Source organism: Alexandromys fortis, unplaced genomic scaffold, assembly GCF_014885135.2.
Source record: "Alexandromys fortis isolate MF-2015 unplaced genomic scaffold, M_Fortis_MF-2015_v1.1 scaffold_175, whole genome shotgun sequence".
In the NCBI taxonomy this organism is placed as follows: Eukaryota; Metazoa; Chordata; class Mammalia; order Rodentia; family Cricetidae; genus Alexandromys; species Alexandromys fortis.
Window position 1 is genome coordinate 1,790,483 of NW_026068065.1, and position 27,805 is coordinate 1,818,287.

Sequence of the window (27,805 nt, forward strand, 5' to 3'; positions counted from 1 at the left end):
ATTCTGTCTGTGTGTATGCCTGCAGGCCAGAAGAGGGCACCAGACCCCATTACAGATGGTTGTGAGCCACCATGTGGTTGCTGGGAATTGAACTCAGGACCTTTGGAAGAGCAGGCAACGCTCTTAACCTCTGAGCCATCTCTCCAGCCCAGGTGTTTTTTCTTTAATAACTTATTTATTGACTCATTGGGAGTTTCACATCAGGCATCCTAATTCCATTCACCACCCAGTGCCCTGTCCTCCCTTCATCCCTGCCACACCCCCCATAAGGAAACAAATCAAAGTAAGCACTCAAGCAAATAAAAGCACAAAACAAAACAACCCATAACAAAAACCAAACAAAATCTACAGCAACAGAAGAATCTCTTTGCTTCTCCTTTTCTGCTTCTCCAAACCTCTTCATCCATCCTGGTGGCAATGGGGCTTCAGTGTGCCCTATAGAATACCTCTTTGTCCCATCAGTTTTACTGACAAATGTTCATTGCAGTGACTCACAGGTCTGGCTCAAGGCCTCTGCTTTCTGGTCCACCATCCTCACCGCATCCTAACCAGAACTCCTCTGGATACCCTGTGACTGCCGCTGGTCTTGGAGATCTTGCTGGTATCGTTCCACAAGACCAGTCTCTTCACCAGTTCCAGTTGGTCCTAGATAGGGTAGATGAGAGGGTGGGTCAACCCAAGGCCTGGCTGTGGGCCTGGATAGTAACTATGACCTTGTATAGCAGCGCAGGCCACTCAGATCTCCATGCTTCCTGGTCCTTAGACACCAACCTGGACTCAGGTGATTGATCTGATCCTGGGCATCCTCATGGCGCTTGAGGGCATATGTCAATCCAGAGCCTGGCTGCTATAGGGCCAAGGGCCCTAACATGGCCCTTAGCAGTAACCTAGGCCCAGATGATACCATGACCCCAGGTGGCAGTACAGTCCACCCATGTCTCCAACCAGGTTGCAGTATCTGGTGCAGCTCCCCGACTTCTATATCAGCCCTAGTGGCAAGCTGGGTCACAGACTCCAACACAGACCATGGTTGCTATAGGACCAGGGATCTTGTATAGTGCTTGGCAGCAGCCTGGCCCAGACATCATCGTTAGGGTACCAGGTGGCAAGCAGATCTGGCCCTCAGTCTACTACTCCCACCGTCACCATGGATCGAGGTGGCAAGCAGGCCTCCAGTGTCTGCCCACTCCTCACCATAATCAGGTCTTCTTTTCTGGATCTTTCCATATCGCATGAACCATTGGTTTCTCTATTACTTTGAACTGTTCACTACACATTTTCTTATTGTAATAAGGCATACATGCCCACCACCTCAGGCAGATCTCTGTGAGTTCTAGGCCAGCCTGGTCTACAGAAAGAGTTCCAGGACAGCTTGGTCTGTTACACAAAGAAACCCTGTCTTGAAAAAAAAAAGTTTAGAAGTTTACTGTAATTTTTTTTTCTGTGTTGTATTTCTTTTCTGAAAGGGTTCTAAATGTGGTATTTAAGTCCTAGGCTGGCCACTCCACTGAAGCCTAAGAGCCCCACATAGCAAATAATGTACCTCATGAAAAACAGAAATATTTGATGTCAACATGCATCTATTAGTTGTTAGTCACCTGAGATGCCAATATTGCTGGTATATAAATCCTGCCATTAAGGAAATTAGGATGTTATAGCACAAAAAAATACCAACAAGTAACTATAATCTAGGAAAATACTGTACTGTACTACAGAGAGAGTAGGAATTGATTAACTGGTCAGGGGCAACACTGCTACCAATGGCTTAAATACAGCACAGTAAATACAATTTTAAAAGTTTCCCACCCTCTTTAATGCTGGTGATTATGGAGGACGTATATGTGGCAGGCACAGGAACCAAGCCAACTCTGCATGAAGTTGTGTGTTTATACACTGCAGTGACAGGACGGAGTTGTGTGTTTACTGACTGCAGTGACAGAATGGAGTTGTGTGTTTATACACTGCAGTGACAGGATAGAGTTGTGTGTTTACGGACCGCAGAGGGACAGAATGGAGTTGTGTGTTTACACACTGCAGTGACAGAATGGAGTTGTGTGTTTACGGACTGCAGAGGGGCAGTCCACACTGCTTCCTACTTTTCGTTTTCTCTTTGTCAGTTCACGCAGCCCTCAGTCTGGGCTGTCTCTCCAGTTGGAATGAAGAGAAGATTTCTCTATGAAAACTGGTAAGACTTAAAGGGAGAAGGGAAGATGGGCAGGGGAGCTAAAAATAATTGGAGTGTATGTGTGAGAAATTAGTTGACCTAGAGCTAAGTAAGTCAGGAATAGAGAGAGCCGAGAAATACAGAACAAGGCACATGGAGCAGCTCTCTTTGAGGGGGCAGCAGCAATGAACAGAATTGTGGGTTGTAACCATGGGCTTAAGAGCCCATTGAGCATGGGAACTCCTAATTGCATCTGGAAGACCCACTGCTGAGGGAGGCATTCGTGCCAAGTATACTGTGATTTGGGGATTGCTCCGAAAGACCAAACTACAGTATCTGGGGTAGCACTGGGATAGCCTTGGGCAGTGAGCGCAGACGTTGATTGGGTCTCTGCTAATGAGGACTGGTACAGAAAACTGCCTTGCCCGTGTGTGTTCACAGGGTTTCAGAGTTTGAAGGAACTTTGGAAACACTTGTCTCAGAACCTCATTTTGGACTATGGCCAACTGAATATATATCCGCTGTCGCTTTCCTTAAGATTGCACAGCTAGTTGCAGAACCGGGATTAGAATCTAGATTTCCTGTTCTTTAATGAGAGTTCCTTCCATCAAACCATGCTGCGTAGAGTATGTGTGTGTGGGCTCATCATATTTGTGTATTTTGTATGTTATAGCCTCTGGGTAGAATTGATTAGTTTGCAATGTTTTATCTATCAGTTATTCTTTATCTTTGTTGTGTGGATGTGTAGCCTGCCTTAGTCATCTAGCTGTGGTCGTCACATGGTGAGCTGAATAGGGCGAGAGGCAAGACTTGTTTTAGCCAATAGCTTAGAATTACTTCTCCGTCTCTTTCAGTAGGAGTAACTATTGACTGACTGAAATGGCCTCTTCCATCTTCAGGTAGAAGTGCTAATGAGCAATGACAGAGAAAACTGAACAAATGAAATGAGGAGAAAGAAGAACCTGAGTTCAGAATTTACCACAAGCTCTTTTTAATCAAGTGTATAGGAATGAGCAGCCCCCTCCCCTTTTTGAGACAGGGTTTCAGGGGTTCTCTGTGTATCTTTGACTGTCCTGGAACTCACTCTAGACCAGGGTGGCCTCAAACTCAGAGATCTGCCTGCCTTTGCCTCCCAAGTGCTTGGGTTAAAGGTGTGCACCACCACCACCACCCAGCTATATGTGAGCCTTATAGTCAAAGATCTAATGCCATTTTTTAACAACTTATTAATTTATTTTTATTTTATGTGCACTGGTGTTTTGTCTGCATGTGTACATGTATGAGGGTGTTCAGTCCCCTGAAGCTAGAATTAACAGACAGTTGTGATCTGCTATGTGGGTGCTGGGAATTGAACCCAGGTCCTCTGGAAGAGCAACCAGTGCTCTCAACCTCTGAGCCATCTCTCCAGCCCTGAAAGACTGTTTCCATATTGAAGAAGAGTTTTGTTTTGGTTCATTATTCTGGACCTAGGTCTGTGGGCAACATTTGGTGATGGTCTTGGTTGGTAGATTCTGAGGTAGTGTGGGTATTGCATAGCAAGAGATGGGTAGCATGCTTGCATATATGATAAATGGTGCATGTATGTGTATGCTGCGTGTGTGTGTCTTTTGATCTCAGTATTCTGTCATGGGAGCTCAACTCTGGTGATAATGCTCTAGTTCTAGTCACAATCACCTGCCAAAAGCCCCACCTCTAGATATTAGTGAATTAATTTCCCATCTTTTAATACCCCACATTGGGGATTAAACTCTAATGAAGAAAGAAACAAACAAAATGAAATGTATATGAAGATATCATTTAGAAACCTGTTACTTTCTAAGCTAATTTTACAAATAAAAACAAAATATTCTTATAAAAAGGAAATGTCACTGATTTATGACTTCATATTCACCCAAATTACTAACACAATCAACTAATCAACCAGTTGCCCAGTGTAAGATCATAGCAATGTAAGGACAGCATTTTATCACTTCTGATTGGGTCATCAACTTGGCCCAGGAAACTGCATGGTCTTAAATGGCACTCAAAGTCTTAAATAGATGGTTTAGGTTTTTTATAGTTTCTCGCTGTATTTTAAAGATGATGAAAACTGTATTTTATGAGTCCAAATATTTTTAAAACTTATTTCTTTTGATCTTTTTGTGTATGTGGTTTTGCTTGCATGGATTTAAGTGCACCACATGCATTACATGTCCTCAGAGGTCAGAAGCTGTCTGCTGGAATGGGATGAAGGTGTGGGCTTCCATGTAGGTGATGGCAACCAAATTTGGGGCCTTTACAAGAGCAGCAAGTGCTTCTAACTGCTGAGCCATCTCTCCAGCCCTTTTCCCCCAGGATTAAATAAGAGGTCAGTTTATCTAAGATAGAAGAAAGACAAGGTAAATCGTTAACATTCCAAACAAGACCTCGAGTAGATGATAGACTTGTACCAGGCTGATGTAGATGACTGAGCTGCTCCAGGATGACTAATCGATGACAGACTTCTTCCAGGTTGACTTAGTCGATGACAGACTTGTTCCAGACTGATGTAGTAGACGACAGAGCCACTCTAGGCTGATGTAGAGCCATTCCAAACTGACATAGTAGAAGACAGAGCTGCTCTAGGCTGAGGTAGTAGATGACAGAGCCACTACGGGTTGACATAGTGGATGACAGAGACACTCCAGGCTGATGTAGGAGACGACAGAGCCCACTCCGGGCTGATGTAGTATATGACAGAGCTGCTCTAGGCTGAGCTAGTAGATAACAGAGCCACTCCTGGCTGACATAGTAGATGACAGAGCCACTGCAGGCTGACATAGTAGACAACGGAACTACTCCGGGCTGATGCTTTTCTACCTCTGTAGATGGTGACAGTGATGGTGTCTCTGAAGTGCATGTCCCACTTTAGAGTTCTGACAATAGAGAAAGACTCACCTTCTGTTTTCGCAAGGCTTCAGTGCTACACATGGGGTTTGATCAGCTCTCTCATCAGCCCCCATCAGCCTCAGAACCTTTTTATTTTTTTTAAAAGATAGGCAGGGTCTCACCTTGTAGCTCTGGCGGGCCTGAAAGTCCTACGTGGATCAGGATCAGGCTAGCTTTGAACTCAGAGAGAGATCTGCTTGCCTCTGCTTCCTGAGTGCTGGGATTAAATGCAAACGCCACCAAGCCCTCCCCTCAGGCTTTGATGGATTGACCTTTAAGAGAGAATGGAGGCTTGGCTACTTTGAAAACGTTTTTAGTGACATATCTAAAAATCTGTTGTTTCAGGAGAACGGACGCTTGAACAGTTTAGTGGCACTCACAACGCAGCTCTATAGCCTTGGCTCCTAAAGTCTGAGTTTGAAATCCCTTTCTGTACTTTCCAGTAGCTCATTGCTCGGGTCATCTACCCCCTCTGTATGTCTTTTCCCTAGTGGCTGTATTGAGCTCTTTAATTGGGCTGCTCTGGCTTTGAGATGCATTGCTCCTCCATGCCATGCCTTTATTCATTCATATAGTTCTCCACAGCCAGATGCGTTCATGTTCTTTGCTGTCACATAGGAGAATGATGCTTTTTATGCTGTTCTATACAAACGTGAACAGGAGGAAGTCCAACGCAGGTACTGTGACCAGATGTCTGACGGAAGTAACTTAAGGGAGGAAGTGCTCATTTAGGCTTACGGTTTTAGAGGGATTTTGGTTCATCTTGGCCAGGAAGTCCTGACGGTAAACAAGGCTTGAACCAGGGACAGGTACAACTTTCAAAAGACCATCCCTAGAGACCCCACTTTCTTAAGGTTCCACTGCCTTCAGAAATCTGCTGCAGGCTGGGTACTAAGCACCCAACGCATAAGTCTGAAGGAGACACTGCACCCCACATGAGGGGGGGCAAAGCCCTGTCATAGTGCACAGTGCCTTCAATCTGATTTCAAAAGTCCCCACAGTCTTAAGAGATCTGACATTGTTCAAAGTTCAAATCTTTTCTGAGACTGGAGGCAGTCTCCTATCTGTGAGTCCTTCCTTGCCAAATCAAAACTACAAGTTACATATTCCCAAACAATAACAGCACAGAGCAAAGATCCCCAACCCAGAAGGAAGGAACTGAAGGACAACAAGAAAAGATGGGACCAAGGCAAGACCAAACTCAGTGGGGCAGGTGGCAAAGCCAGTCTTTCCAGTCCAGCATCCAGGGCACACCCAGTTATGATTTGGGATAAAACAAGCTAACACAGCCCACCTTGAAGGCCCTGACGTTTGCAACACCTGTGGCTCCTCTCTTGGGCTGGCTCTTCACAGTGCTGGCCTGAATTCCTCCGCTCCATTTCTTCACCTCCTTTTCAATGAATACATATTAATTATCCATAATGAGTTTCATCGTGACATTCTCAGACACGAACATACTGTGTTTCGATCTTCTCTTTTTCTGCCTTTCTCTCTGACTCCCACTGAGTCTCTCCTCTCAGCTCCTCTTCTACTTTCATGTCCCTTTTAAGTTTTAATTTTTTTAAATTTAAATTAAAAATTTTTTTTTTTTGCTATCTCACTGGATTTCACTAGGCTTACTTATATGAAAATAAGGAGCTATGCAGAGGAGAGGGGAGGGCTGCCTTCTAATTCTGGTGGACAACCAACAGCAATGGCGATGTTCACTCGTACCGTCCCCCGGCACTGGGACTGGGACTTGATAGCCTGTGGCTTCTGGCCACAGCTCTGTCTACTCACGCAGGACACCTGCATCCAAACCACTTGTGGCTCTGAAGATTTCCGAGTATATGGTTTCTTGTGGCTTCCTCCTACATCACTGGTCTTGGTTGGCTCTCCCTGCTGTGCTCTCTGTGCCTCCACCGCCTCACCTCCCTCCTCGGCTCCACGATTCCCTTCCACTTTCGTATCGAATGTGCCCCATGACTGCAGCTCCAGGAAATCATTTCCATCTTCCCATGTGTGTTGAGGCTGGTGTTCTAATATATGACCTACGTTAGAGAATGTTTCGTGGGCTCCTGAGGAGTCTGCGTTTGCAGTGTTAGGCTGGACTACTTTATAGATGTCTGTCAGGTCCTTTAGACCGATGCTGTCCTCTAACAGCAATGTCTCCGTTTGTTTGTTTGGACGGCTCATCTGTTGGTGACAATAGAGTACAGAAATGACCCACTATTGCCGTGTTGGAGTAACCTGGGACTTTATATCTTGTAGAATTTGTTTTGTGCAGCTGGGTACACTGGTGTTTGGTGTGTGTTTGCTTAGAATTGTAATGTCTTCTTGCTCCTCAGTCAGAAGTGATTTTTGAAAAACCTCTTTTTTGATCAGCTTTGGTTTGGGCTTGTTTTCCCAGGCATTATTGGCGATGCCTGCTCATGTCCCAGCTCCGTCTGCCTAGAATACCATGTCCCGTCATTTTACACTAAGGTAGTGTCCACCTTTGGTGAGGCAGAGAATAGATGGATCCTGCTTTCTCAGTCTAACCTGCTGGCCTATGTCTGTTGTTTCAGAGAATTTAGATCATTAGCATTCAGAGTTACTACTGAAAAGTGTATGTTCCAGTTGTGTGGCTTGGGCAGTCTGTGGGGCCACTGGCGGTGGAACCCATATTTATCCCTAGTGCATGAACTGGCTCCTCTGGAGCCCATTCCCTATGGAGGGATACTTTGCTCTGCCTCAATAGAGGGCACAGGGCCTTGGTTCTGCCTCAAGTGATGCGACAGACTTTATTGACTCCCTATGGGAGGCCTCACCCTCCCTGAGGAGTAGATGGGGGTAGGGGCTGAGGGGAAGGTAGGGAAAGCGGAAAAAGGAGAGGAAGAGGGAACTGGGATTGGTATATAAAATTTAAAAAAAAAGATTGCTTTAAAAAATCAAAAAGATAAGTGGATAGAAAAATCACACGGCTAAATAATTGCCAGAGGAAGTGAATTTAGTGAATTGAAAAATGTGCCCATGGTTGGGAGGAGAAGAACATGGTGGGCACCTTGAGGCAAATAGCTGAGCATCCCAGACCATCGGAACCAAGGCTCCCCACCGCAGGTGACTGTCCAGTACCTGGGAAGTGCCTTGTGGGCCCAGCTCCTTCCTGTTTATTAATGTAGATCTGAAGTAGTATTGACTTGGGTGGGACATGTTAAGCTGCAGCTACACATTTTGTAATATAAAACAGCGCGGCCCATCTATGAAATATAAGGAACATCTTTAGCACATCCTGAAAAGTCAGTCCCAAAATTTACACGCATGAGAGCACGTCCAAGGAAGCAGTGTCCACATTTAAAACTCAGCTGTGAGGAGCTGGGAAGCTGGCACAGTGGATAAATGTGGGGGCCTGAGTTTGAATGCCCAGAAGCCTTATAAATGCCAGGTGTGATGTCTGCCAGCATCCCAGCCCTTACAGCCCCTGGGCAAAACTGGTTAACAACACTAACCCCAGTTGGCAAGCTCTGGGCTCAGCAAGAGGGCCTGCCTGCCTCGGAAAGTGAAGTGGAGAGTGATCAAGGAAGACACCAAACATAAACCTCATACCCTGACACTTGTACACTCATGTATACCAACACATGTGCATACGTGTGCACAGACACATTCACACATGCACCAAATCAGTGGTAAGCCAGTGGTAGTACATGCTTGTAATCCTAGCACTTAGGAAGCTGAGACAGGTGGATCACTAATTTGAGCCAGTGTGGGCTAAGTAATGAGTTCAGGGCAGTCCCATGCTACTTAATGGGATTCTGAAATAGACAGACAGACAGATTTAATTGTAATTCTACAGAGCAACAACAGATAACTAGAGGTGTTCACATACTCCTGGTGTGTGTGGATCAGGAGAGCCACCCTGGAAAGCTGCTAGTGTCCGTGGAAGTGAAGCATGTTCTTGCTATGTGGTCAAACAGCCGCTGCTGTGGGGATATTCAACAAGAAGAGGGCAGACACACCGCAGCAGGAACCACATGCGAGAATGTTTGTTGCTACGTTATTGGTAAAAGATAAATAACTGGAAGCCTCAGCTGTCCATCAACAGTGGAGCAAGCTGTGCTCAGTGGTGCGTGCCTATAAGCCCAGCCTTGGGAGGTGGAGGCAGGGGGATCAGGACCCACAATCATCATCATTACATAGTGACTCAGCCTGGGCTGCGGGAGACCCTCTTCAGAAACCAGAAAGTAAACCAAACCAGACAGACAATAAACAAATAAATAAGTAAGGCTGCACTAGCGTGAATCTGCCAGGGCAGACTCACAGAGTAGGACAGAGCAACAGGTAAGTCACTCTACCATAACAAACTACCACATAACCTAAAGGAACAAACATCACAAGCATAAAGGAAGCCCATATGAAGGAGTATGTTCTGTGTGGTTCCATACAGAAAGCTCCCACATCAGGCCAGCTTCTATGGTGCTGGAGTCAGGGTTACGGCTGCCTTTGGGGAGGTAGAAAGGGATGCTGGGACTCCAGAAGTTCTAGTGATACTCCGTTTAGATGGAGATGTTTGTGCTTTATGTGTTTGTATGATATCTCTCTCTCTCTCTCTCTCTCTCTCTCTCTCTCTTTCTCTCTCTCTGGTTTTTTTCAAGACAGGGTTTCTCTGTAGCTTTGGAGCCTGTCCTGAAACTAGCCCTTGTAGACCAGGCTGGTCTCGAACTCACAGAGATCCGCCTGCCTCTGCCTCCTAAGAGCTGGGACTAAAGGTGTACGCCACCACCGCCTGGCTTTTGTATGACATCTTAATGGCAAAAGCTAAACTGTACAGAAGTTTATGTATTTAAGGTTTTGATCATTGTTGATGGAGAAATGGCTCAGTAGATAAGAGTGCAAGTCAGAAGACCTGAGCTGGGATCTTTGGTACCTACATAACTGTGCTTTGTGACCCCAGCAACATGGGAGCTAGAAACAGGATGATGAGCAGGATGTACTGCCTGGAAACCACTGCTAGGGGCCCCGCAAACAGACCAAGCTATATAACGGCCATCTAGATGCAGAGGGCCTAGGTCAGTCCTTTGCTGGCTCCCAGCTGTTGGTTCAGAGTCCACGAGCTCCCACAAACCCCGGTCAGCTGTCTATTTGGGTTTCCCTGTCATGCTCTTGACTCACCTTGCTCATATAATCCCTCCTCCCTCTCTTCAACTGAGCTCCTAGAACTCAGCCCAGTACTTGGCTGTGGATCTCTGCATCTGCTTCCATCAGTTACTGGATGAAGGCTCTATGGTGACAGGGCAATCACCAGTCTGATTATAATGGAAGACAGTTCAGGCACCCTCTCCACTATTGCTGGGAGTCTTAGCTGGGGTCATCCTTGGGGGTTCCTGGGAGCTTCCCTGACACCGGGTTTCTTCCTAACCCCATAAGGGTTCCCTCTATAAAGATATCTCTTTCATTACTTTCCCTCTCCATTATGCCCCCAACTCGACCATCCCTCATGTTCCCATCCCTCCGTTTTCTCACCTCTATGCCCCGTCCCTACCCCCACTTTACCCTGGAAATCCCATCTTTTCTTCTTCCCAGGTAGATCCATCCATCCCTCTTGGTATCCTCCTTGTTACCTGGCTTCTCTTGGGCTGTGGATTGCAGCCTAGGTATCCTTTGCTTTACATCTAGTATCCACTTGTGAGTGAGAACATACCATGTTTGTTTTTCTGCGCCTGGCTTATCTCACTCAGGATGTTTTTTTCTAGTTCCATTTATTTGCCTGCAAATTTCATGGTGTCGTGTTTTTTTTTTTTCTGCTGAGCAATACTCCATTGTGTACATGTACTACATTTTCTTTATCCATTCTTTGGTTGAGGGGCATCTAGATTGTTTCCAGGTTCTGGCTATTACGAATAATGCTGCTATGAACATAGTTGAGCAAATGTCCTTGTGGTATGATTGAGCATCCTTTGGGTATATGCCCAAGAGTGGTATTGCTGGGTTTTGAAGTAGATGATTCCCAATTTTCCAAGAAATCACCACAGAGATTCAGTGAGGTCTGTCAGTGGAATCCACCATATAAACAAACTGAAAGAAAAAAAAAAACACCGTATGATTATCTCATTAGATGCTGAAAAAGCCTTTGACAAAATCCAACACGTCTTCTTGATAAAGGTTCTGGAGAGGTCAGGGATACAAGGAACATACCTAAACATAATAAAAGCAGTATACAGCAAGCCGACAACCAACATCAAACTAAATGGAGAGAAACTCACAGCAATCACAATGAAATTAGGAACAAGACAAGGCTGTGCACTCTCTCCGTATCTATTCAATATAGTATTTGAGGTTCTAGCTAAAGCAATTAGTCAACAAAAGGAAATCACGGGTATACAAATTTGAACTTCACCTATTTACAGAATATAATAGTATTTATAGGTGACCCAAAAAATTCTACCAGGGAACTCCTACAGCTAGCTGATAAACACCTTCAGTAATGTGGTTGGATAAAAGATTAACTAAAAAAAAAATCAGTAGCCCCTCTATATAGAAATGATAAATGGACTGAGAAAGAAATTAAAGAGGGGCTGGAGAGATGGCTCAGCAGTTAAGAGCACTGGCTGTTCTTCCAGAGGTCCTGAGTTCAATTCCCAGTACCCACATGGTGGTTCACAACCATCTATAGTGCAATATAATACCCTCTTTTGGCCTGCAGGCATACATGCAGGCAGAACACTGAATACATAATACAATACAGGTTGATTGGTACAATGTTTGTGTATGACCCCCAGTGCTGTTGGGAGGTCACAGAGATTGTGTATGACCCCCAGTGCTGTTGGGAGGTCACAGAGATTGGGGGATTTCCTAGAAACCAGACCCTTTAGTCTTCACCCCTTTGGAAAGCGCTTTGAAGAATGTAGGCCAGGAGAAGTGCAATAATAAATAAAATAAAAAAAGAAATCAGAGAAACAACACCCTTTACAACAGCCACAAATAATATAAAATATCTTGGGGTAACTTTAACCAAACAAGTCAAATACCTATATGAATATTAAGTCTCTGAAAAAAGAAATTGGGGAAGAGATCAGAAAATTGGAAGATCTTCCATGCTCATGGATCAGTAGGATTTACATGGTAAAATTGGCAATCTTATCAAAAGCAATTTACAGATTCAATACAGTCCCCATCAAAATCCCAACACCATTCTTCACAGACCTCTAAAGAACAATACTTATTTTTCTTTTTACTTCTAATGGGCAAAACCAACCAAACTTTCATCCCTCAGTCACCTCGGTAACAGAAACTCAACTTGTGCTGTTGTTTTGTCCTTCCTTCCTTCCTTCCTTCCTTCCTTCCTTCCTTCCTTCCTTCCTTCCTTCCTTCCTTCCTTCCTTCCTTCCTTCCTCTCTCTCCTCTCCTTTCCTTCCTTCCTTTTTTACACTAAGCTATTAATTATTAAATAAAATGTATGTGAAGTATAGGCAAATCTTTTCTTTAGAGGTTAATATGCTGTGCTTAGAAAGGTTTTCTCCACTGGGTCTGTTGTTCCTTTGGTCACACTGGGAAAGACGAAATGCCTGTCACCGCAGTCCTGAGGAAGGACCCAGCGCCTGGCACATGCTGGGCAAGTGCTAGATTCCGGAGCTCTGGCCCCAGCCTCAGACCGGGGAAGAAGCAGAGGCCGAAGAAAGTAACTTTGTGAGGTGCACTGTTCCCTGCAGGTACAGTCAGAGTTGCTATAAATACAACAGTAGATCTGTGGACAGTGTCAGCGGCTGAGGACAGGGACTGGATTCATACATCTTTCCTCCAAAGTCAGAGGCCTTTCACTCCTGTTGTCTGCAGAATGTCATCTCCATTTCTCCCCCAGATCTTCCTAACTGCATTTTCAGAGTATTTAATTGTATTTGTCCTTTGTACATAAATACACAGAGTATTTGAAAATAAATTTCCCTTGGAGGCTGATTGGTACAGTGTTTATGCATGACCCCCAGTGCTGTTGGGAGGTCACAGGTCTTGTGAAGGTACCCAGAGACTGGGGGATTTCCTAGAAACCTTTAGGTTTATCCTCAACTTGGAGATAGTATAGTCTTCACCCCTTTGCAAAGCGCTTTGAAGAATGCAGGCCAGGGGAAGTGCAAGCAGGCTGAAAATTTGACGTTTATTTTTCTCTAAAAATATAAACTGGGAGTTAGTCTTTGGCAGACAATTAAGAGCCCGCATCCCAGGGCTTTGGTTACAGTTCTGAGCTCTGATTAGGTGTTCCTTGGTGGTGATTACTGCAAGCACAGATGCAATCATTTATTGCGGCTTAATCACTCACATGTTTGAGAAGTTAGTTACCCAGAAAGAGAAACTGAAGCTTGTATAACTTCCATTAGCCTTATTTTTAATAGAAAAAAATTAAAGAAAGGAAAAGAGAGAAAAGAGAAGAAATTATGACTAAATTAGGAATATTGGGTCACTTAGGATAAATTGTGGTTGACGAGAGATGCGGAACCTGGCAAATGTATTGCAGTGAGTAGACAGGTTCTGCAGTAGGGGGAGCAGATGCAGGACTGCCCTCGCTCACAGTCCAGGATGGGCTTCTCAGGGACACAGAGGAATGCTGGCTCTTTGATTGGGGGATTTTCTTCCTTTGAGCTGGTGACTGAGGCCTTCCTCACCCTCACAGGAGGGTAAAGGGGAGGCTAACTCTCTCTCCACAGGATTTCCACATTATTCAAAGTAGAGGAGAGAGGGGATTGGGCGAGCAGTGAGCAGTATGAGGATGGCTTCTGGTTTTGTTTTGAACAGGAGAGAGTGGGAAGGTGCATTTGGGCAATGCTACCCTCCTTTCTGCTGTGCAGGGTTTCAGGCTCCCACTCTGAGAATGAGGCTGGAGAGGATCTGAGATGCTGAGCCCGGGGTGACTGTGAAGGCGTTCAAGAGGCCGTGACTTTGTTGGGTTCAGGGACCGTTCTGCACATGAGTTCTGCCGAGCCTCAGCTGTATGGATTTCTCCAGAGGTCCAGCTGGTGCGGCTTATTCATGAGAAACAAATTTACAGCTGCAGCTATGTAATCCTAATGATGTTCATGCACCTACCCTCTGGTTTTCTGGATCTGTGCTCTTAAGGTGACAAGTCAGAGATCACCAAGACTATCCTGGTGTTAGCACTGGAAGTTATGTGTCCTGAGAAGGCCTCTGTCGTGAAGAACCCCTCAGTCTCCAGGGCATGGCTCACCCTGCCCTACCCACTCCTTAGCAGCTGTAGCATGGGAGGAGGGACATTCTTGCTGCCTCTCTGGGCAGTCTTCCGCTGCCCCCCTACCCCCACCCCAGAAGCAGGCCTGTGTGTTTACACAGCGGTAAACCTTAGAAGGAAGAAGGATGCTACTGCCTAGGTGTGCTTAGATGTTACATTCTGGCGAGTCACTGGTGAGCAGTCAATGTCTGTAGATTGTGCAGGCCTAAACAGTTCATTCTTACAGCCTCTCATTCCTGCGGGCTCCACTGTTGGCTGATCTGGCTTCCTCGGTACCATGGTGAGAGGCTGTGACTGGAGTAACTGGGGACTGGCCGACATGTTGTCTTCACGTGATTGCAGAACCTTGTCAGGTCCTTTATGGGAAGGTGAGGTTTTCTTGTGGCACAGTGGCCCATGGGCAGTTGGATACTCGCCTGGGACTTCAGAGTACCTGAAGAAGCATTCTAGCCACCCTCCATTGTCATGTAGGGTGCTGGTACCTATCAGCATTTCCATCTGTTTTTCTGTTTTCTTTTCTGGTACTAGAGGTTGACTATAGCCCCTGCGTGCTGGGCAAGCCCTGTATCACAGAGCTATTCCTTAGCCTTCTTTGTAATAAAAACAGTAAAGTTATAAAGATATAACTTGTCTTTATTTTTTAAAAAAGATTTATTTTTGTATATGAGTGCTCTATTTGCATGTATGACGGAAGAGGGCATCAGATCCCACAGTAGATGGTTGTGAACCACCATGTGATTGCTGGGAAATGAACTCAGGACCTCTGTAAGAGCTGCCAGTGCTCTTAACCACTGAGCCATCTCTCCATTCCCAAGACACAACTCTTCAACATCAGTTTTATAGAGGCATTTTTATTCTGAATACAAACTAAAAGGACATTCTGTAAATGTATCTTGACATATTCTAAAAGCCCTGCTGATCAATGACTATGTATGTTCGTATATATGCATGTATGTTCCCTCTATCCCACAAAACCTACCCAAAAGGTAGGTTTTGCAAGGTGATAGGCTTGTGTAAAAAGGTATTTGGACAGTGTGTGTGTGTGCACGCGCGCGTGTGTGTGTGTGACTTACATGAACATTTGCAGCCTGGAGGACGGAAAGAGATTATTAGGATGAAGAAAGGGTCAGAGATACAGGATGATTTGGGTTGAAAGGAGGTATCTAGAGTAGGAGAAGGTGCTAAGATACCCTGAGTAGAAGGAATCTAAGGGACTGGGGCAGTGGCAAATGTTTAGATATGAAGGGTGTGGTCATTTGGTTTTAAATGTTACTATAGATGTCTGACTCAGCTCCCGGATTGAAGATCCATGAAGTGTTCTTTCTGGTAGTTTTCACCTTATTTCAGAGTAATGGAAGTTGCCTACTGTTTTTTTTGTTTTGTTTTGTTTTGTTTTTTGAGACAGGGGTTTGTCTGTATAACAGTTCTGACTGTCCTGGAACTTGCTTTGTAGATCAAGGTAGTCTTGCACTCATAGAGATCCTCTTGCCTCTGTGCCCCCACCCTGCGTCCCCACTGTGTTGCCGCACCCCGCCTCTGTATTGCTCTCCCCATCCCCCAGTGCTGGGATTAAAGGTGTACACCACCATGCCAGCTGGCTGAAAACTGTCTATTTTAAGAGTTCAGCATATGTTTGGATGCTCACCTTACGAAACCTGGGAGACCTGGACGGAGGAGGGTTTTCCTTGGACTTCCCACGGGACGGAGAGCCCTGATTGCTCTTTGGGCTGACGAGGGAGGGGGACTTGGTTGGGGGAGGGGGAGGGAAAGGGGAGGCGGAGGTGGGGAAGAGACAGAAATATTTAATAAATAAATAAAAATAAAAAAAAAGAGTTCAGCATAAACTCAAATGTAGGTACTTGGGGAAATTTACTGACAGTACAGTTTTGGCAAAGTTTCAGGAAAACATAATACAAAACTTAATTTTAAATTAAATTATTATTTTATTAACTTTGTATATATTTAATATTGCAACTGCAGTTTTATGACTCTTACATGAGTTAATTTTTTTTTGGTCTAAGCTCATATAACTTCATTGAAACATCTCAGGAATTATATATTATACACACATATGCAAAAAGCTTATAATTCCAAGTCATTTCATGTTTTTGTTTGTTTGTTTTGTTTGTTGGTTGTCAGAGCCATTTCTCTAAGCATTTATCATTTTATTTTTAACAACAAAACATAACAAAATAAAGTATAAGATAAAACAAAAACCATCACTTTGAAGTTGGACAAGGCAAACCAACAGAGAGAGCAGAAGCCCCAAAGAAGGCACAAGAATCAGAGACCCACTCATTCGTACACTCAGGAGTTCCATAAGAACACTAACCTGGAAGCTGTAATATATATGCAGAGGAGCTGGTGCAGACCCCTGTAGGCCCTGTGCTGCTGTTTTGGTCTCTGTGAGTTCATGTGAGCTTTGCTTAGTTGATTTAGGGCCTCCCCTTTTCTTGGTGTTTCCTCCCCGGGCTCTTACCTTCTTTCTGTCCTTCTGCCTCCTCTTCTGCTGGGTTCCCTGGGCTCTGAGGGGAGGAATCTGATGGAGACATCCCATTTAGGACTGAGTGTTCCAAGGACTTTCTCTCCATAATGTCTGACTGTGGGTCTCTGCATTTGGTCCCATCTACTGAAGGAGGAAGCCTCTCTGATGGTGGCTGAATAAGACCCTGATCTGGGAGTATAGTCGAATGTCATTAGAAGTCATTTTGTTGTTATTGCTATTATTATTATTATTATTGGCCAGCAGTATTTGGTTTTACTCTAGGTCCCTGGGCCATCTCGTCTCTGGCTCTTGGTTACCTAAGCAGTGTTGGGTATGGGTTCTATCTCATAGTTGGTTCTTGTCAAATCTATTCCTTGTTTTAAAAGATGTTTTCTGTGTCTGTATTGTAGGAATATTGCAATACGGTCCAGCTAGATTCTGGGATAGATTATCGGAAAAGGGAACTCACTCCTGCAGGAAAACTCTACTACCTGTAAGTGTTTTCTGTGTGTGTGTGTGTGTGTGTGTTTAATTTTCCAGACTTAAAATTTAATGATTTAGTGGGAGAAGACTAAGAAAGTAAGTACTTTGTTAGAAGTGGAAAGACTAATTCTGAATTTCACAAGTTTTAAACAAATGTTATGATGTTAACTTCTTTATACGGCCTTGGCCATCCTTATTCGCATCGTTTTGAATGTGTGATTGGGTGAAACCCTAATTAGGTTTTGGGGAGATGACAGATGGTTAGGAAGTAATGAGTCCCCTCAAAAGAGGCTGTGAGATTAAGAGAGTATCTTCATGTGCTAAAGGAATTAATTATTTGTGGCCATCTTCTGACGAGTGTTCCCTCTCTGTCCCCCCAAATTGTTGCTGTATTTTGTCCGACAGTCTGCCTGTATTTATCGTTGTTGACTGACTCCTATGCAGAACCAATGCAAAAATGTCTCCCATATGCAAATACAACAGAGTGTCTTTTAAGATTCTCCTGAGTAGGAGCAATTTATAGTAATAGATGTGCTCAGCACATGCGGTTAATGCAGAGAAAACAAGTAGCGTCTGTATGAAAACGTCACTTGTGAGAACCCAGCGAAGGAGAGCGCTTTCTAGATGCAACTCTTGTTTGGTATCTGACGACAGTGTTTGGCTCAGAGTGGGATCTCGGGGACCATCAGAGGCCTAATTGTAACTTAAGTAAAATGCATGTTTCTGGTAATTTAAATCCTGATGACAACGTGCGAATGAGAGGTTGAGAAAACTTCTTGTCTTTGCCGCCTTGTAAGCAGAAGTACTTACTGTTTTTGAAGCAGAAATTAGGCAGAAAAATCACATAATTAAGATTGCATACTTTAGAACATACCAAAGGGACTGTTGGGGCTTACATCCAGATTCCTGCAATTGTTACAGCAGTGTCTTGTCTCCCTTAAGTACTCAGTCTTTAAAGTACTTTACAAGCTAAAACAATTCTCCCAACACCATTGTCTGCTTTCATATGAACGTTTTCCTCCCAGTTTCTTTTATCTTTTTTTTTCTGACATTCATAACCTTTCCCTGACTTTTTACCTATTTCTAGTTGTTTCAGACATGTGGTATTGTCAATAAATAGTCATTTCCTTTTCTCAAAGGATGCAGTTCTTATTTACTGTTTTTAGTCAAAGTACACTAATACAGAATAATTAAAATATTTCTTAGTGAGGAATTTCCTTCCTTCTTCCTTTTTCTTTTTCTTTTCTTTCTTTTTTTTTTTTTTTGGGTGGGGGTGGGGTTAGACTGGACTTCTCTGAGTAACAGCTCTGGCTGTCTGGGAATTTACTTTGTAGACCAGGCTTGAACTGTCAGAGAGCCTCCTGCCTCNTTTTTTTTTTTTTTTTGGGTGGGGGTGGGTTAGACTGGACTTCTCTGAGTAACAGCTCTGGCTGTCTGGGAATTTACTTTGTAGACCAGGCTTGAACTGTCAGAGAGCCTCCTGCCTCTGATTAAAGGCATGCACCACCGCCAGGCTCCTGAGGAATTTCTTAAGTGAAGAAAACATGCTGGGGTCTGGGTCAGTCAGCAAGTGCTCACTGTGCTCACCAAGGAAGGACCTGGGTCTGAAAAGCTGGATGAGGCAGCAAGCCTCACCTATTAGCCCAGCAGTAGGGAGGTGGAGACAAGGCTCTCTGTGCTCACTGGCCAGTGCGGTCGATCTAAAGTTCTAGGCTCAGCGAGAGACTCTGCCTCAAACATCATGGAGAAGAGCAATGATTGAAGAAATCACCAGACACTGACTTCTGGTTTACACACACACGCACACGGACACACACACAGACACATGTGCACACACACCACACAAACACACATATGCACACACATATGCATGCATATAGGCACACACATGCAGGCACACATCTGCATCATGAAGTCTCTGTATGATGCTGACACAGACTTGGTGGGGTTTCTTGTGGTGACTTTCCTCTTCCTGATAAAACCTGGTGATTTTATTTTATTTTTAAACTCATTTCTGTTTATTTCCTTGTGTATGTGTGTGTGTGTTTATACATACACTTTCATGCGTTTACACATGCATCTCATGGCACCTGTGTGAAGGTCAGAAGTAGTTTGTGTGAGTCGGCTCTCTTTTTCCTCTGGGGATCAAAATCAGGTCGCCAGCTTTTAGATGAAGCACTTCACCCTCTGAGCCATCTTGTCTACCCACAAAGCAAGGCAATTCTAGCATAGTGAAAGCCAGTTCCATTCCTGAAACATGCAGTGGGAGAACATAGCCTCATGCTAACAGTACCAGAGTCCAGGGAACCGGAATGTCCAAGGGAACCCTGAGATACGGCAGGATGGGAGGCTCGGGGTATATCCTTATTCTCTTGAATGAGCCCTTCATGGAAAAGAGAAAAATACCCTGAGGTCTGTTTTAATTAGATTTCTTTTGTCTTTCTTTTCTGGTAGGAAAGACTGAACCTAGGACCCTCCAGATGCTGGGCAAGCACTATACCACTAAACTATACCCCGAGCTCTGTTATTTTACTTTTTATTTATTATTGATTTTTAAATATTTACTTTTATTATTTTAAATTATGTGTATGGGTTTTTGTTGGGAGTGGGTATCAGCGTGTGCATGCAGGTACGCCATAGGCCAGAGGTAGCAGATTCCCCTGGGGCTGGAGTTGCAGGTAGTTTTAATCTGCCTGAAATGGGCACTGGGTACCCAGTTCAGGTCCTCCGCTGAACAGTGCATACTCTCAGCCTCCGAGTGAGCCCTCTGGCTCATTTTCTTTATGTTCTGAGCCTCTCGCCCAGTTGCTGGGCTTGGCCTTGGATTCCCTCTGAGACCAAGCAGGTCTTGAACTTCTTGAGATGATAGGCCTATGTCCCCCAGGTCCAGCTTCTCTCACATTTATAGGAAAACTTGCTACATCTCCCCTTGTAACCGACTTGTGGGCAGTGCCGTTCTTATACCCTGTTAAAATATGTTTCTCTTTAGTACTCTCCAGCTAAAGTCTGGGATCTGATTTTGAATATGGGGTCCAGAGTACTGTCTCATTGATTTTACTAGAGTCAGCTGCCTGTAAAACAGAAGCCTACCTTCTCCCAAGGAAGCCAACCACTGCTGGATTTCCTTACCATCAGTCTCACATCCGTGATCCTTAGTTAAGTAGAAATATTCAGACAAGATGGATGCATTCAGGGTGGTGGGACTGAGACTAGAAATATTCAGTAGCTTGGCACTTCTCTTCTTCAAGTTTCCAAAGAAAACAAAATAAAAAAATATCCCAAGCTAGAAAACAAAGAGTCACCAGAGATTTTATTCCAAATAACCATGGAGCAATGTCTGCCATTCAGAATATTGTCTGCTTCCTCAGAACTGATTCTTAGAGACTTTTCCTGTTCACTAGTCCTATTGAGTCAGAAATCTCGGGTATGAGGTGTGTGTGTGAGTGTGTGAGTGTGTGAGTGTGTGTGTGTTAGTGTCTGAAGGTGTGCTCCTTTCATAACACACATGTGGAGGTCAGAATCAGTCTCGGCTATCAGTTCTTGCCTTCTGCTCTGTTTGAGTCGGGGGGCATGTTTGTCACTGCGCTACACACTCCAGGCAAGCTGCCCCTTGAGTGGACTCTCCCAGCTCTGCTGCATTGCTGTAGGAATGCGGGAATCTCTGCAGTTTTGCTGTAGGAATGCTGGAATCTCTGCTGCATTGCTGTAGGAATGCGGGAATCTCTGCTGTATTGCTGTAGGAATGCGGGAATCTCTGCTGCATTGCTGTAGGAATGCTGGAATTTCAGATACATTTCCTCACATGCTTTTACACTAGGTCAGGATCCAAACTTGTATCTTTAGGCTAGTGCATCGGCACCTTATCCTTATCCTTTGAACTGTCTCGCAGGCCTTTGTGAGAAAATTCCAGAGACTGACTTTCTCGAGTAGTTTTCAACCTCACTACGACACACTTGGAGACGTCAGTGTTAGCAGGTTGGTTGTCAGGCACGGAATTCGGGCATCAGTGGTCCAGTGCCACCTGGGTGAAAGCATCCCATCGTTGTCTAGTTTTGCATTCTGCAATACTTTTTAACTGCAGTTTTAATCCTCAGACAGGCATAGGCAGTTTCCCCCTGGATGTGGTGACTAGGCATCAGAGGGACCCCTGTGTGAGGACAGCTCCATTAAGCTTTGGATTTTCCATTTGCCTCTGGGTGACCACTCGGACCACTGACTCATTTAGAACTTCATGGAGCTTGTCAAGCATGGCATGTCTTATGCTTTCCCAAGCATTTATCTGCCTTAGCTGAGCTCTTTGGGGCTGGTAGCAGATGGTATCATTTTGTATATGCAGTGAGCACATCTTTCCAGCAGGAGGCGCAGCTATGGAGGGGCCCCATGGGATGCTGTCCCCCCCCCCCCCCCACACACACACCTCGCTAATTACTGTCATTCTTGCAGCAAGAGGATCCACTGGTTTCCTGAAGAGGTTTCAGGTCACCTCCGTCTCGCATTTGCTGCTTGTTTTACTTTAGCTTTTAGGAACTGAGTAGTGTGGGTCCCCCCGCCCCCATTAAGTCTGTGGAAGGATCCAGAATGGAGTGTTTCCTATTCACACAACAGATCTTCCCCAAAGTCACGGTCTCTGTTCACAGCACAGCAGCTATGGCCTCAAGAGAAGAGTTGTTTTCATTTTCTTGTCAACTGTATATTAAATGTAATGTGTGTGCATGTATAAGGTACTTGTCATGTGTGTATGTTAGTGTGAAAGTTGTTAGGCCAGAGATTGGTGTTAGTTTCTGCCTTATTTTTGAGTTAGAATTTCTGGAATGTACAATCTCCAAAAGAGTATCTGGCCAACAAGCTCCAGCAATCCTCCTGTCTCCACCTCCTCTCTCCGTAGTGCTTGGGTTACAGGCTCATAGCGGTGTCCCTGGCTCTTACATGGGTGAGGCATTTGAACTCAGGCCCACAGGCTTGCCTCTTACCCACCAAGCCAGCTCCCCGAGATTTCAAACTGAACAGGGACAAGTGGCAGAGCTGGGGCATTTATGTGCTCTACCTCTGAGCTCACGGATTGTCTATAGTATTGTATGGACGTTTATGTGCTCTACCTCTGAGCTCACGGATTGTCTATAGTATTGTATGGACGTTTATGTGCTCTACCTCTGAGCTCACGGATTGTCTGAAGTATCGTGTGGATCCTGGCTAAAGAAACAACTGAGCTGTGCCAGAAACACGGAATGTAGTGGTCTGACATCTTGGGACCTTTTCACCAAATCCCATAATCACAGCCGTGGTGTTTGTGTACCAGGCATTCATTGGTGGTTGTGGTTTGGATCTCACCTTTTCTTGCCAATTAGACAAGTTTCTAGTGTGCATTTGCTTTGGCCTTTAGTCTCTTTCGATAGTGTTTTGTGGTTTCTAATATACAATATGCTTTACAGTTTTGTTAAATTCATTTGTTAGTAGTTTATTCTTTTTATGCTCTATAAATGAATCCCCCCAATTTCATTTTCAGTGTCTTTATTACTACTATCACATGCAACAGATCTTTGCATATTGACCTTGCTGAACTGGTTTAATAATTTCTTAGAGAGTTCATAGAGTTTTCTAAATACAAGATGACAGTATCTACAAAACCAGTTTGCTTCGTCCTCTGCAGATGGGACATTTTTGATGTCTTTTTTTCTCATCTAATTTCCTTCACAGAGCTGAGCTCTATTACAGTATAGGAAGTGAGAGACGCTGAGCCTTATCTTGTTTCTGGTCTTAAAGGAAATGACTTTTACTGTTAGTCACACCGCTCCCCGGGTTTTTCACAGATGTCTGCTGTCAGTTCACAGTGTTCTGTTCCTTGGTTTGCTGAGCGTTTCTGTGATTTTGTGAAGTGTATCTTCTGTTTTGCTAAGAAAATTGTGTGATTTGGATCCATTGCTATAGCAACACACTTTATGCTACTAATTGATTTCTAGATTTTAGATCAGCCTTGCATTTCTGGAGCAGATATTGTCAGACTTGTCAGTTTTCCATCCCTGAGCAGAACGTCTGAGTCAAAGCACTTAGCAGAAGGAGATTCCTATCTCAGCCCACGGCTTCCCAGGTTTCCATCCAAGTGTAGATGGCACCGCTGCCTCGGGGCCTGTGTGCCGTGGGGCCACGCAGCAGGAAAGCAGAGAAGTGAGTGTAGGGGACAATGGAAGCGTATTGGTGTCTTGATGTCTTATCTGAGAGCACCCTCTTACCCAACTGCCTTCTACTAAACCCCACCCCCTAAGGATCCTCCACCCCCCAGTCATGCCACGAGCTGGGAACCACGCCTTTAACACATGTTTAACAGCAGCGAAAGAGAGGGTGCTCTGGGGGCCACTTCAGCTCCAGACAGGAACCATCATAGCGTAGAATCCTCTTTATGCGGTACACACAGGCTTGCCGGTACTTTACCGGGGACGTTTATGTTTGTAGTTGCTTTCTTCTCTGGACATGTTCCAGTCTGGTTTTCATGACAGAATAATGCTGGCCTCACAGCAACTTGGAAGAACCCCATCTCTCCTTCATCCCCTGCTTGGGTCAGTTGCTTGGTCTGTATCTTTTTAGGAGTTTGTCCATTTCATCTCTTCTAGCTGATTTGTTAGTTTGCAGCTGTTCCTGGGCAGGCTGAATCCCCTTATCCAAAATGCATGGAAACGGAAGTATTTCAGATGCCGGGGTTGTTTTTTGTTTTATTTTGGGGACGTTTGTGTAAAGTTTATGTCGAACACCTCTAAGCTGAAGCCTAGACTTTCAGTTTAGAATTGATGTTATTATCTTATCGTCCGGTTGATATAGCACCCCATCTTTCACTGCCGTCTCGTAAATACACACGTCCACAATGGAAACATAGCCATATGTTAGCTACACATTTCAGCTTCCTACTTCATATCCTGTAGGACGTAACCACCCAAATTGTTTTTCACGTTTTTGGCTGTTAAAATCATAGAAGTGTTCTATTCGACATAATTCAGATGGATACTTAAGTAATTAATTGTGCATTAACTCAAGGGCTACTGAATGAGAAATTAATACCAAGTGTGTGAAACTATTTGAAGTGCCCCCTAACAAGGGGTACAGTGTGGCAGTTCCTCTTGTGCAGACTCCCCAGCAGTTATACCCGTCTGTCCTGCACATCTCCTTTCTTTCTCTGTTGAACCTCATGTGGCGATGGCACCTCACACCACAGGACACTTCGGCTTGTCGTCACAGAATAAATCTGGCCCGCCATTCGCTGCTTAACCACACCGGCAAAAGTATCCAGCTGCCAGTTATACTGTGTAGGCGTACAACATGTGAGCAGATCACGTGCATACAATTTTTCAGTGTTCTTAACATTATCTTCTCCCACCCTGCTTTTATGACAAGGTCTCACTCAGCTTGGAACTTGCTTACAGAGGCCCAGGCGGCCTTTGAATTTGCACAATCCTCCTGCTTCAGTCTCTTGTATTCTGGGATCATAGGCGTGAGCTACCGTGCCCAGCTCAGGTTTCTTAGCATTCTTATCAGCTTGTTATTTCATCTTCAAACAGATCACAGGCTGAACTGAAAGTCAGCCTCTAGGACAAGAAAAACTGACCTGGCAGAAGTCCCGGGTCCTTAGTTACTTGCTGGGGACTTTTTAAAAGGCTCTTAAAACCCTCTTGCCACTTTCCCTCATCATTCAACTTCTCTTTTATCTTTATTGTTTTTTTAAAACCTTTTCTTCAGGTTGCCTTTCTGAAATTATGCAAAAAGAAATCTTTAAAACATTTATCAAGCTGCAGTTCTGCATGGTAGGCTGCTGACTTCTTTCAGGTAAACACAACATAGAAAGTCAGTAGACATTTTCTGTGGAGACGAGAAGGGTGAAGCCCTGCAATTTGAGGAGCTCCCACTTTCGGCATTATATACAGGTCAAGATTAATGGAGCCAGGGAAATTATCTACCAGGTGCCTGAGAAGGGTGGGAATGTGGGGCCTGAAATGGATCTTTGAGCAGTCAATTAAGCCTTTGCGTGACCGAGAAGATAAACAGTAGGATAAAAAGCCACGTGAACAACCGAGTCCGTTATGTAAAACACACCTACAGGATTTGAAATACGACCAAGTCTGTTTTATATTAAGGCAAGTATAAACCAACTTAATTTTAGACCTGCCTCCAGCCCCAGATTCGGTTTGGTGTGAGGACAAAGAGCCATACAGCATGGATGCACAAGGAATCGGGAGAGTGCGGAGACTCTGCCAGGAAAGCTTGGCAAAGAACCCCAGAGGGAAGGAGAACTTTCTCTGTCAAATCAACTTTGGCTCTCTGGCATAGAGAGCGCAGAGCGACAGGCACTGAGGAAAGCCAGCCCTATTCTACTTGTTGATACCTTAACAAGCTGTTGATTTTTGAAAGGGGACAAAGGCGCAAAGTGTGGTTAGCATTCTGTCCCCTTGAGTCAATCCTAATGAAGTGGGAGGTTCTTGGAAAAATTAATTTCCATTTAAATTCATGCGTGACCCTCTTTCAAAAACCTCCAAGTGTTTGGGAATTTTGGTTGAGAATTTCAAATGATCCAGCAATAATAAGCTCATTTTGACATGTTCTGTTTCCTTGAGGCTAAGTTTTTATGTTGAATGCCCTGATTTCAGCTGTAAGGGTTTTTCCCCCCCCAAAATTGGAATGACTGATTAATTTCTTTTCTGTTTACTGATTTAATGTGGAAAAGATAAACCACAATTCTCATCCTTCCAAAGCAAACAGGCTTTTAATCCAGGTACTGTACTCAGGATTCCTGCCGGAGTTGGGGGCCAGATTTCCTGGCACCTGAACAGTGGTTGATCCCAGGGCTTTTCTGACTTAAAGACGCTGTGGTCCCGCTCAACAGAAAACAGAAAGTGCTCCTCAGCACCGCTCCTGAGAGGAACAAAGGTGACGGAGCCACGAGATGGCCGGGTTTCAGGGCGTTGCAGAGCAGAAAAAAAGAGGCTGTGCCGGGCTCTGGCTGTCTTGGCCTTCAGGGGAGAGGGGCAGCTTTGGAAGAGTGGCTTTGCCTCACATCAGAAGTGACCCTAATGCTCTTTATGTGTCAACTTTTGATTAGCTGTGGACAGATTTTCTTTTCCTGCATCCTGTCTACACAAAGACCTAGTGTATTGTACCATGTGCAATTGCTGGACCCAGAGTCCAGCTGTCTCAAGGGAGTACGTTTTTCCTTGCAGAGCTGGGGATCAAACCAGGGACTTGTGCACACTTGGCAGCTACTAGCACTGAGCTATACCCTACATGAGTGTTTGGTTCCTGCTCCTTTCTGCTTCCTCCCAGAGAGGAAGAGAACATTCTTCAAACATTGCCCAATTCCCTTGTTTTCTGGTCATTGCAATGGAAAGAGCCGCAAACTTCTAATAAGACCATAGACAGCATGGTCTTTTTGTTTGCTTGTTTGTTTTTGTTTTGTTTTTTGTTTGTTTGTTTGTTTCTGTTTTCCAAGACAGGGTTTCTCTGTAGCTTTGGAGCCTGTTCTGAAACTAGCTTTCGTAGATCAGGCTGGCCTCTAATTCACAGAGATCCGCCTGTCCCTGCCTCCTGAGTGCTGGGATTAAAGACATGTATCACCACCACCCGGCTGACAGTGTGGGTTTTTTTTTTTTTTTTTTTGTGCATGATCAGCTTCCGGTTGGAGTATACACTGTGGTAGTCTCAAGTATGCTGAACATTGTATTACTTTTCTATTGCTGTGGTAAAACACCATAGCCAAGATAACTTAGAGAAGAAATCAATTTGGGCTTCCAGTTCCAGAGGGTTAGGATTCAAGATGCTGGAGCAAAGACATGGCGGCTGGAAGAGCAGCTAAGAGCTCACATCTTGAGCCCCAAGTAGGAAACAGAGAGAATGGATTCAAAATGATGTGAGTCTTTAAATTCACAAGGCCCTCTTCCTGTGACATATTCCCCAGCATCTTTCCAAGTGGTTGCCATAACAACACTTCCTCCCCAGCATCTTTCCAAGTAGTTACAGTAACAATGCTTTCTCCCAGTCATCTTTCTTTAGAGAACATAACCAGCTCTCTCAAGAAGAAGGGCAGAAAAAGCCCTTATCACAATCGCTGGCCACAGAGGCCAGTGACTCCTGATCCCTTCCCCCTCTTTGTGAAGACATTGTGGTGTTGAGGAGGATGAGGGATGGTAGAGGGAGGGGAAAGGGTGCTATCATAATCGTGAGAGCAAGAGTTGGACCCAGTTATCAGAGGCTTATCTTAGGGTTTCTATGGCTGTGAAGAGACGCCATGACCACAACAACTTTTAACAAAGGAAGACCGGTGGCTGGCTTACAGTTTCAGAGGTTTCAGCCATTGTTATCATGGTCCAACATGCTGGTGTGCAGGCAGACATGGTGCTGGAGAAGGAGCTGAAAGTCAGTCTTAACATCTTGACCCATAGGCCACAGGAAGTGGTCTGAACTAGATGTAGTTTGATCATGAGACCTCAAAGCCTGCCCAAACAGTGACCAACAGGGCCACACCTACTCCAATAAGGCCACACCTCCTAATATTGCCACTCCCTATGGGCTTATAGGGGCCAGTTACATTCAGATTCCCACA

The 27,805-nt window shown here is 44.7% G+C and overlaps 1 protein-coding gene across 3 annotated transcripts in view; it reads left to right on the forward strand.

The window, feature by feature from the left end:
- Window positions 1-27,805, forward strand: part of Afg1l (AFG1 like ATPase) — a 143,815-nt gene that overhangs the window by 80,805 nt on the left and 35,205 nt on the right. For 2 of the 3 annotated variants that reach the window (XM_050120524.1, XM_050120526.1), the window contains one exon: window positions 17,157-17,239. The exons of the other annotated variant lie outside the window; for it this stretch is intronic. In XM_050120524.1, coding sequence (XP_049976481.1) covers window positions 17,157-17,239 — 83 coding nt within the window. The remainder of the gene's footprint in view (window positions 1-17,156; window positions 17,240-27,805) is intronic. 3 annotated transcript variants of the gene reach the window in all.